We start from the raw sequence: 11,068 nt of genomic DNA, 5'->3' as shown, positions 1-11,068 counted from the left end.
GCCCGTGATCTCCTTTGAGATAATACATCTCAGGCACTTAGCACAGCAGTGTTATTTCGATTATAACATATAAAATGATATATTTAAATATGAAATACATATATGTGTAAATATATATTTATATATATAACTTGTACTGATAAAATCACTCTTTATCACTCATTCAAAACACATTGCACAGCTACTATGCAAAGTGCTGGGGCTACTGAGAAGCCTAAGACAAAATCTGATTTCAGTCATTGTGAAGCTCTTGGTCTAGTGGCTAAGCAATATGCATAAGCCAAAAAATTACGATTTTAGAAAAGTGCCATAGACTCTAGTGTTTAACTGCTTCTGGCATTGGACTGACTGGGTTCAAAGCCTTGCTCCACTATTTTCCAACTGTATGAACATGGGCACATTACTTGGTATCTACTAAGTCTCAGTTTTCTCATACCCAAGGGGGTTATAATAATAATACCTACTTCATGAGGATGGTATGAGGATTACAAGAAATAACGTATGAACAGCTCTTAGCCAATACCTGTGCACAGCCAGTGCTCAACCATGTGTCAGCTTATTTTAAAAATAATAACCGTGTGTTACTATTTTAAAACATTTCAGGGGCTGGACCTGTGGCATAATGGTTAAGTTCAGGGTGCTCCACTTTGGCAGCCTGGGTTTGTGGGTTTGGATCCTGGGTGCAGACCTACACCACTCATCAGCCATGCTGTGGCGATGACACACATATAGAGTGGAGGAAGATTGGCACAGATGTTAGCTCAGGGCTAATCTTCCTCAGAAAAAAAAATAATTATAATAATTTCATTTATTTTTATATTTTTTAGGTAAAATTTACATTAATTGAAATGTTAACTCTCTATTTTTTTTTAAGATTTTATTTTTCCTTCTTCTCCCCAAATCCCCCTAGTACATAGGTGTATATTTTTAGCTGTGGGTCCTTCTAGTTGCGGCATGTGGGACACGGCCTCAGCATGGCTTGATGAGCAGTGCTAGGTCCCCGCCCAGGATCCGAACAGGCGAAATCCTGGGCCGCTGAAGCAGAGCTCGTGAACTTAACCACTCGGCCACAGGGCCAGCCCCACTATACATTTTTGATGAAATGAATACACCTGTGTAACTCACACCCCTATCAAAATATAGACCATTTTTATCACCTATAAATTTCTCTCGTGTACCTTCCCAGTCAATCCCCTGCCAGAGGCAACTAGTTATGATTTTTGTCACCACAGATTAGTTTTGCCTTATCTAGAATTTCAAATAAATAGAGTCACACAGTATGCACTCTCTTGTGTCATTTATTTATTTTTGAACAGGTAATACATTCACATGGTTTGCAATTGAAAAGGTACAAAAGGGTAGGCAGTCCCTGGCCTTGTCCCTAGTCACTCAATCTTCCTTCCTTGAAGCAAACAATCTTCTTAGCTTCATGCGGGCCCATCCCACAGCTGTCACTATTAATTTTGGAGTTTATACAAGGTGCTTTGAGAGCTCAGTTTTAAAGGTTACTCAAAGAATCTTGTGACAACCCAGCTAAAACAATATAAAATCAGTTTTCAAATAACTGGAGTTTCTCTTTAGACTCCTACTCCAAATGTCAAATTGTGACATTTCGTCTTTCTATGACTTAGGTAACCTTTAAGCCACATCTACTTCAAGTTCTAGCATTCTATGATTCTCATTCATTGATTAAATAAGTATGTATTGAACACATATGGAAATACAACCATGAACCGAACAAAAGCAAGCTCCTGGCTTTAGGGATCTAACAGTCTAGCGGGGGAAACAAATTCACCAGAATAATCATACAATCAGTTTCAGTGGGATGTGATAGGAAGCAACTGAGGTTGGGAGGTCAGAAGGCGCTTCTCAGAGGTAGACACTAGAGCTGAGGTCAGAAGAAGGAGGGTGGGAAGAGCTTTCCAGGTGCAGAGCAAAGCATATGCAAAAGCTCGGTGGAGGGAGGAAGACTTGAGGGATTGGAAGAGGCCAGAGAGGCTGGAGCAAAGGGAGCAAGCACGATAGAAAGAGGTCTGAGCAGTGAGAGAAAGCGGAGCGGTGGGCAAGGCACCTGGTGCTGCAGGGTTTGGTTAGTTAAGCGGTTTTGTCTAGGAGAATGGGAAGCTATTGAAGTGGTTTATACTGGGAAGTGGCAGGGTCACAAGAGCCTTTTGTGTGGAGAAGAGATTAGAGAGGGGCTAGAGGGCTGTAGGTAAACCAATGAAAAAGATTAGGTTAGGGCCTCCTGGTGGTGCAACTTGTAAGTGCGCATGTTCCACTTTGGCAGCCCCAGGGTTTCCTGGTTTGGATCCTGGGTGCGGATACGGCACTGCTTGGCAAGCCATGCTGTGGCAGGCATCCCACATATAAAGTAGAGGAAGATGGGCACAGATGTTAGCTTAGGGCCAGTCTTCCTCAGCAAAAAGAGGAGGACTGGCAGCAGATGTTAGCTCAGGGCTAATCTGCCTCAAAAAAAAAAAAAAAAAGAGACTAGGTTAGTAGTCTTCTTCACAAGCCCCTCTTCCGAACTGCAAAGGCAGTTTGGACTAGGGTGGTGATGGAGGGGATGGAAGATGCAAGGAAAATTTAGGAGGTGAAATCAACAGGATTTGCTGATAGATGGAACATAGGAGAGAAAGGTAAATTATCAAGGATGTCTCAGCTTTCTTATACAAGATGGATTCAGTTACAATGAAATTGTTAATTGAAATTAACTTTAAATAATGGCTTGCTCTAAAATCATGCAAAATTTTGCCTCATGTAAAATGTCAAAGTTTCATAGCAGGGTGGAGGTCATGGCTCTACTTCCCGTTTTCTGATACTTCCTAATCTTGTTTAAAAAAACAGAGTTCTTTTTTCTGAAATGATTACTACAGTGGAACCCCTTCTGGAGGTTGTGTCTTATAAATTAGGAAATAACCAGAGCTATCTAATTTCTAGGCAAATAATTTTGGATATTTTTGGTGCTGACGATTACTATCATTTTGCCTCTTCAAAATGTATAATGAAGGTAATTTATATTGTCTTTATTATTTTTCTTGCCTGTTTTTCCTGGGTTTGGACCAGAATCAGTAGGCTGATTCTGTCCCAAACTAAGTACTTTCCTTCTAAGAATTTCTTCGTTGATGCTGGAGGGCTGCCCGGCTGGACCTCACATATTTGTGCCCATGTTCTGCCCTCTGCCGGACTCTGCATAAAACCAGCGTGTCGAGACCACTGATCGTAGAATGATTTGCAATGACAAGTGTCATTTACACGCAGATTACTGTTTTGGAGAGTGACCTAGGTTACCTCCCGGGGGAGCCCAGGCGGCCTTTCGAAGCCTCCGCGACCTCAGTGCCTGTCCGCGGCCTGGGAGACAGGCGCGTGGGCGGTGCGGCAGCGCAAGGCCGGCAGCCCCGAGCGCGGGGTCGCTTCGGTCCCCGGAGGGGGTGTGTCCTGTGCAGCTCTTACACGCAAGGGGCGGTTCAAGAGACTGGGGAAGTCAGCAATTAGCGCGGCCAAGGGCCGGGGCTTTGAAAGAGTGGCGAAGGAGGGAGCGGGATTTCCCCGCCCCCGGGCCCCGCGGTCCAATCCCTTCGGCTTCTCCTTTTCTCGGCCGGCCAGGCCGGCCCCTAACCTGCTCAAACCCATTATGCGGTAGAGGCGGCCCGGTCTCTTTAAGGCCCTGCTGCGCCTGCGCCCTGGGCTTTCCTGACGCGGCCGGGCCGGACCCCGGAGGAGCTGGCTGGCGGGCAGGCTAGGGGTCGGGTGGTGCTGAGACAGCGGCGGCGCCCGGAGCGGTGGGCGAGAGCGGTCAGCGGCCCTGAGCTGCTCAGTGAGCGCGGCGCTCGAGGGGGCGCGGAAGGCGGCCCGCCGAGCCGGGCGCGGGGCCGAGGCGCTGAGACGCGGCGGCGCGGCTGCCGGCTGGATGGGAAGTTAATGTTTACGGCGGAGTACACCCAACGTTTCCAAGGTGAGGGGCGCCGCGCCAGGCCGGGCGGGCCGGGAGGCCGGGCGGGCCGCGGACCCGGGTTCCGCAGGGTGCACGGCGGGGCCGCGGCGCAACGAGTCGGGGCGGCCAGCAAACTTGCGGCGCGAGCCGGGCGGGCGCGCCCGGCGCCGCCGGGGCCTAAGTTCCCTGCGGCCGCCGCAGCCCGAGACCCTCCTCCCGTGGGCGCTGCGGGGAATCTTGCCAGCGGGTCTGCCAGGGGAGTCCCAGGGAGGTAGAGGGACGGGGCAGTTTCAGGGGCGCTTCCTCATAAATCCTGTGGGGGATACTGACCCTTCACCCCCGCCCTCGAGGCCCGAAGTCCGTCCCTCTGGGTGATCTGATGGGGCGCGACTGCATGCACCTCTCTTGCTTGCGAAGTTGGCGTCTTTATTTGGCCTCCGGGATTCTGCGCAAGGTCGTGTCTCCAGGTAGATGATGGGTAAGCCAGGTGTACTAGATGACTCCCAAGGATGCACTTGGGCAGCGCTCGTAGCCATCACTGAATCACCTTATGACTAGCGGGGCAAGCCTCAAATTAACCACAGAATTTCCGGTAGGTTGGATTGTGGTGTTGGTGTTTGCTTTAGAGTTGCTGTGATTTATTTGTGTCTTCCTTTCTGTCTGTCTGTTGGTCGTCTTAGATCAGCTCACTTGGCGTCTTTTCACTGAAGAGTTAACTAAAACTTTGGGAATGGTTCCTTCGCTTTCCTCCTATCTATTGCTGTTAGAGGAGATCTCGAAAAGCAGCATTTTCTTGCAAAGATATCTTTTCATTGGGTTACAGTTTAGAATAATCTGCTCCTTTCTTTGCTGAAAGAAGGAAATCCACAGGTTCACGAAGATCAAGAAAATTATCTGTTGATAGTTTTTACCTTTGTTCTGGGCTGATATGTGTTAGTAGATTTTTTTGTTTTTTACTTTTATTAGTAAACTTTCCTCAGTTTACAGAAGCTCCTTTAAAGTCTCTGAGAACCTTGTGTCAAGGAGATCTTAGAAGATTTATTGAAGTATAACATGCAGAAAAAGTGCACAATCCTAAGTGTGCAGGTAAAGAATTTTTACCAAGTATACCGTCACAGATGAAGAAAGAGAACATTGCTAGGTTGGGGTTTATACCTAGTAGTGGAATGGTTGGTTTGAGAGGTATGTGAATAATAAACTTTAGTATTAGATATTGTTGAACATTTTCCCTAGGTGGTTGTACCCATCAACAGGGAATCACACTCCAGGTTTGCCATATCCTTGCTGATGCTTGTCAGTTTTTAAAATTTTTGCTGTTCTGGTAGAGGTGCAGTAATACATCAGTGTGGTTTTATTTTGCAGTTTCCTGATGATTGTGGTTGAGTATCTTTTATTGGCCATTTTTGTGTCCTATTTTATGAAGTGCCCTTTTTTTTTTTTTTTTTTTTAGTTTTTATTGGTTTGTAATTCTTTATTCTGGGTATGAGTCTTTCTGGGAGATATATATACACACACATATATATAGGTATAATCAAGTTTATCTGTTGCCACTCTGTGTCTTGCCTTTTCATTCTTTTAATGGTCTTTTTTGATGAATGGTAATTCTTAATGTTAATGAAATATACTTAATCTTTTTCTTTATGATTACTGATTTTTGTGCCCTGTTTAAGAAATCTATGCCTAGCCTTAGAGTATGAAGATATTTTCCCATGTTTCCTTACAGAAGTTTTATTTTGTTTTTACTTTTCACATTTTAGGTATACGGTTTACAGTAAATTGCAGATGGATTGTAGGAGTCAAGATTCACTTTTTACCATATAGGTATCTATTAGACCTAGCACCATTTATTGAAAATACCATCCTTGCCGCTCTGCGCTGTGTGGCACTTTTTCATAAATCAGGTGACTGTAAGTGCGGATCTGTTTCTGGACACTCTTCTGTATTATTGGTCTGGTTGTTATCCTTGTGTCGATATCACTGTATTAATTAATGTAACATTGTCATAAGCCTTGATATGTGGTAGTATAAGTCTCTAACTTTGTTTTTTAAGATTGGGTGGTTCTTGGCTCTTAGCATTTCCACGTAAATTTCAGAATCTGCTTGTCTTTGTCTACACATTTTGGAAATTGGAGTTGAATCTAAATATCAATTTGGAGTAGACCTGACATGTTAAAAATATTGAGTTCTCCAATTTATGGACATGGTGTATTCCTCCATTTATTTAGGTCCTTTAAAATTTCTCTCAGTAATGTTTTGTAGTTTTCTGTGCAAAAGTCTTGCACATCTTTTATTATTTACTCTCACGTATTTGATATTTTTGATGTTATTGTAAATGATATTTTAAAACAGTAGTGGCCAGCCTGTAGAAATACAGCTGATTTTTGGTGTGTGTGGGGGCTCTGGAATTACTTTAAAACATCCCAGATATCATTTCATCAGTAAATTCTAAGTCTTCATTCAGGACCTAGTTCAAATTACACCTTGTATGTTTAGTTTTCCAAGGTTTTTCTTTTTTGCATGGTTTCTCCAGCATCTAGGACCAATTACAGATTTATAAAGTGTTTAGTATATTGACAGTCAGTATGTTAGGCTCTAAGGATACAAAGCTAATTAAGATGCTGCCCCTGCCCTCAAGGAGCTTAGAGTCTCTGAGGGCTAGTAGAAATTCAAGAAAAGACCTTTATCCTCCACTGGAAGAGCTATAATGAAAATTGGTTTGGCTGCATGCAAAAGTAGCATTTAAATCAAACTGTGAGGGAGGTAGTATGCCTGGCTCCCATTGTTCTGAAAGCTGGGCAAAGGAAGTGGGCTGTGGGTGGGGGCTGCTATTCCCTATACATGCTTCTGCTTCATCCCTTGGCTTTCAGCCTTGAGCTTCACTCCATTCTTCTAGACTCTCTCCAGGTCAGAGTTTCCAGAGAATAAATTTACGAGAGGATGTCATGGTGGAGAAGAGAAACTGGAGGGTCTGCATAAGACTTTATTTATTTATTTATTTTTTTGAGGAAGATTAGCCCTGAGCTAATGTCTGCTGTCAGTCCTCCTCTTTTTGCTGAGGAAGACTGGTCCTGAGCCAACATCCATGCCCATCTTCCTCTACTTTATATGTGGAACACCTGCCACAGCGTGGCTTGCCAAGCGGTACATAGGTCCATACCTGGGATCCGAATCTGCGAACCCCGGGCCGCCAAAGCAGAACATGCGAACTTAACTGCTGTGCCACCAGGCCGGCCCCTGTATAAGACTTTAAACTGCTAACCTGCTCTTCAGCCCATACCTCTCCCCACCTGACAGGATACCTGGAGATTCCCAAGTCCTGCGCCTTTCTGGGATTCTGTGAGTGAGGCAAAGCAGCTTCTTGACCATATTCTCAAATGCAGGCCTATAGGTTTAGCTTCCTCTTCTCTTCTCAGTTACTTATTCCTCCATCTCTTTTCTTGTTTAGTGGATGCTGTATCTTCTCTTATCTAAGAATGTTAAAGATAGTTTCTTTAAACTTTCTTTTCATTGCATAGTTTGTTTCCTCCAGGTTACTTTTTTTCTGATTGGTTTAGTCTCAACAGTAGAGGCCCTCGGCAGAGGTCTGGTTATCTTGGTTGTTTGCATGAATGGGAGTGGGTGAATAAAAGCTGTTTGGAAGCCCTGAGCTTGTAGGTGGGGCTTATTGACTTCCAGTTTTACTCTATAATCTAGAGTCTAAAACAGTGGTTCTCAACTTTGGCTGCACATTAGAACCACATGGGGTGCTTTAAAAATGTAAATATACATGCTGCTGCTAGACCAAATACATCAGAATTTCTGGGGGTAGGACCTAGGTAGCACTATTTAAAAAAAAATTTAGGTGTGCTTGCGTACAGTAAAATACACAGATTTTAAGTGTATAGTTTGATGATTTTGCCGTGTATACACTCATGTAATTAACACAAGATCCAGAGCACTGTGAAAACTCTAGGAAATCCCTTTCTTCTCTCTTCCCCACTCCCTGCCTAGAGGCAACCACAAGTCTGATTTCTATCTGAATAGATCAGCATCAGTATTTTTTAAAGCTGCCCGTGTGGCCAAGATTGAAACCATTGGTTTGGGTGGATGGTTTGAGGCTGTCTCCAGTGCCTCTGTCTTTCCTTTTGTCCTCGTCAGATGTCCCAGATAGATGGACTATCTTCCAGTTTTCTGCTTGGAGGGCAGAAGTCTGGTTGCCAGTGATCTGGGAACTCAGGAAAAGAGGGCTGGGTATTGAGCCATAGAGCATTTAGAATATAGTCACATAATTTGCCTCTTTTTGTTAGGATACCTCTGTCTTCCGCCATGTATGGTTTACCCTCTTGAGTAAATCTGCCGTCAGCTGCTGCATTGAGAGTGGGCCACTCAGCACCTTGGAGGAGGAATGGGGTCTAGGTTTCTAACAGCTTACGCCTGATGCTTTCTTACTTTAGTCCTTTAGTCTCATCTTCCCCCTCTGTTCTGGCAGTTCCTGAGCCTTTTGAGGATACTGTAGTGTACATTGGGTTTGTTCTTAGTTGTCAGCACTGTTGGTTTATAGTTTGCCTGTCTTTGACTAAGTCAGTTACCACTCAGCCATCTTCTTTCCAGCTTCCAAAATTTTGTTGCTGTTGTCTCTTCTTCCCTTCTCTCTGTCCTTATGGTTTGTGTCCTAAACACAACAAGAACAAAATTTTCTTTATCTTTGTTTTAGCAGAGTTTTGAAGAGGGAGCAAAATTAGATGTGTGTGTTCAATTTGCCATCTTAACCTGGAAGTTCGTCATCTACTTTCCATTATACAAAAATGCGTTACTGTCTGTCCTCCACTGTTGTTTCCTCCTTGTGGGGTTATAGCTTTTAAATTTCTTTACTGTTATCTAAATGGAATGTCAGGAGGGAGAGCACCTAAATATTGGATCAAACTGTCGTTTCTCTAGAAGCCCCAAAATTCTTTTGAGAAGTCTTCATTGTCCCAGAATTTTACAATCTCAGGACTGGAAATGATTTTAAAGATAAACTAGCCTAGTGAGCTATTCGATACTTTGTGTAGTGGGAAACTCATGGTAAAGAGGAGACGAGTGACTGGAGAAATGGACTGGGCTGTGGTCTCTGCAAGGGATCTGAAAATCCGTATGTGCACTAAACATTTAATATTGAATGAATATATAATAGATCTTGTATATTTGTAACAAATAAAAGTTATTAATGGGCCGGCCCCGTGGCCGAGTGGTTAAGTTCCCGCGCTCTGCTTTGGCGGCCCAGGGTTTCATCAGTTGGGATCCTGGGCACAGACCTAGCACCACTCATTAAGCCAAGCTGAGGCAGTGTCCCACATGGTAGAACTAGAAGGACTTATACTAGAATATACAGATATGTACTGGGGGATTTTGGGGAGAAGAAGAAGAAGAAAAAAAAGTTTGGCAACAGATGTTAGCTCAGGGGCCAATCTTTAAAAGAAAAGAAGTTATTGAAAAGTCGTAGTGGTTTTGTCATTTCAACCAATAATACTTAAATCCAGCTACAGTCACGGAGGGAGGTAATACTCAGAATTTTTTATTTTGACAAAAGACTCCATACCAGAAAAAAATGGAAAACTATTGCTAAAGTTGTAGAAATCTTAGTTTGTAGTTAATATAAACTGATAAATTAATTAAAACCACCCATTAAAGCATCTATGTTAAGCTTCTCCAATAGCTTTGTTATTCTTTGCACTCTTTATTTTCTTTAAAACACTTAGAGTAGTCCCCCCCTTATCTGCTGGGGATGGTTCCAAGATCCCCAGTGGATACCTGAAACTGTGGATTGTGCCCAAGCCTATATACTGTTTTTTTTCCTGTACATATATACCTATGATAAACTTTAATTTATAAATTAGTAAACAGTAAGAGATTAACAACAATAATAATAAAGTTGGCCTTGGGGCCATTATTAAGTACAATAAGTGTTCCTTGAACACAAGTACTGCCACAGTGGATCGGATAACCTGGACAGCTAGTAAGCCACTAACAGGCCAGTAGATCCACTGGACAAAGGAATGATTCACGCCCCGGGTGGGACGGAATGGGATGGCTAGAGAGTTCATCACGCTACTCAGAATGGTGCGCAATTTAAAACGTATGTTTATTTCTGTAATTTTACATTTGGTATTTTCGGACTGCAGTTGGTCCCTGGTGACTGAAACCTTGGAAGGTGAAACCCTGGATAAGGGGTGCTGCTGTGCTAAGACAGTAGGTTTCCAGATGCTCTTTGAGACAGTTTTTACCATAAAGGTCATGATGAAATGAAAATATTATTCTCAATATAATTTGTTTTCTTTTAGGTTAGATTTATAAAATTTAATGTATTCACCTTTAAATTATGTCCTTTTCTGTGTAAAAATGTCGTTTTTCGTATGAAATTTGTGATGTGAGATAGTGGGTGGGTTTGTTATTTTCTGTGATGTCTTTATTTGGTAAAAAGCTGACAGACCTGTGTTGCTCTTCAAGTTAATTTTTGGAAGTTTTATAAAATACAAATTCTGCTTATCACTACACGCAAGTCTCACTGGCCTTTTTGCTCCTCCACAAATTAACTATTTTATGTTTGCATATAAAATTCAAGATATCAATCAAAGATAACATTGGCAGTTATTACTATCTCTCTTGGTGGTATGATAGTCTTTCCTCATTGGAAACGTGTCGGTTAATTAATTTGCTTTGTGGCTAGAACTGACTGTGGCCCCGTGTTTGCTCAGAAAGGGTCATCCCGTTTTTCGTTATTGCAAGTTACCTGGTGTGTTTATTTGTTGCCTTTCCCAGCTGTTTATTACTGTATCTGTACTTCAAGAGAGCTTCCCCTGTCTCTGCTGTTTGCAGTTGATCCTTGAAGTGGCCAAAGACAATGTGAGTTTAGTGCTTGTTAATTGTTCTTTGTACTGATTCAGCCCTCACAGTGTACTTTGAGAAGAGTTCCCTGCTGGTTAAACTGGCTATTATCTGGGCCTTCATTGTTGATTTTGCTATTCAGTGTCTTGTGAGTTCATGATTAGGGCTCTCTCCTTAAGGAACTGCTAACTCATGTGTTCCTGAAAGGGACATTGATGAGAGATAGGAACAGAACTGGCTTTATTAGGGATCAATTGCTCTTTTTGTTTTTCACAGGAAAGTGTAAGCTGA

General features: G+C 43.0%; 1 protein-coding gene across 10 annotated transcripts in view; it reads left to right on the top strand.

Moving 5' to 3' along the window:
- The first annotated feature begins 3,483 nt into the window (after positions 1-3,483).
- EVI5 (ecotropic viral integration site 5) overlaps positions 3,484-11,068 on the top strand; it is a 217,276-nt gene continuing 209,691 nt past the window's right edge. For 7 of the 10 annotated variants that reach the window (XM_070486832.1, XM_070486830.1, XM_044748908.2 and 4 more), the window contains exon 1: positions 4,000-4,526. In XM_070486832.1, the coding sequence (XP_070342933.1) occupies positions 4,485-4,526 (42 nt within the window). In that variant the 5' untranslated portion in view covers positions 4,000-4,484. Of the gene's footprint in view, positions 3,956-3,999; positions 4,527-11,068 lie in introns of those variants that run through there. The other 3 variants (XM_070486836.1, XM_070486834.1, XM_044748907.2) reach the window with 1 other exon arrangement.

This window comes from Equus asinus, chromosome 16 (assembly GCF_041296235.1).
Source record: "Equus asinus isolate D_3611 breed Donkey chromosome 16, EquAss-T2T_v2, whole genome shotgun sequence".
Taxonomy (NCBI): domain Eukaryota; kingdom Metazoa; phylum Chordata; class Mammalia; order Perissodactyla; family Equidae; genus Equus; species Equus asinus.
The sequence above is the reverse complement of the archived record's forward strand: the minus strand, read 5'-3'. Positions and strand labels throughout refer to the sequence as shown.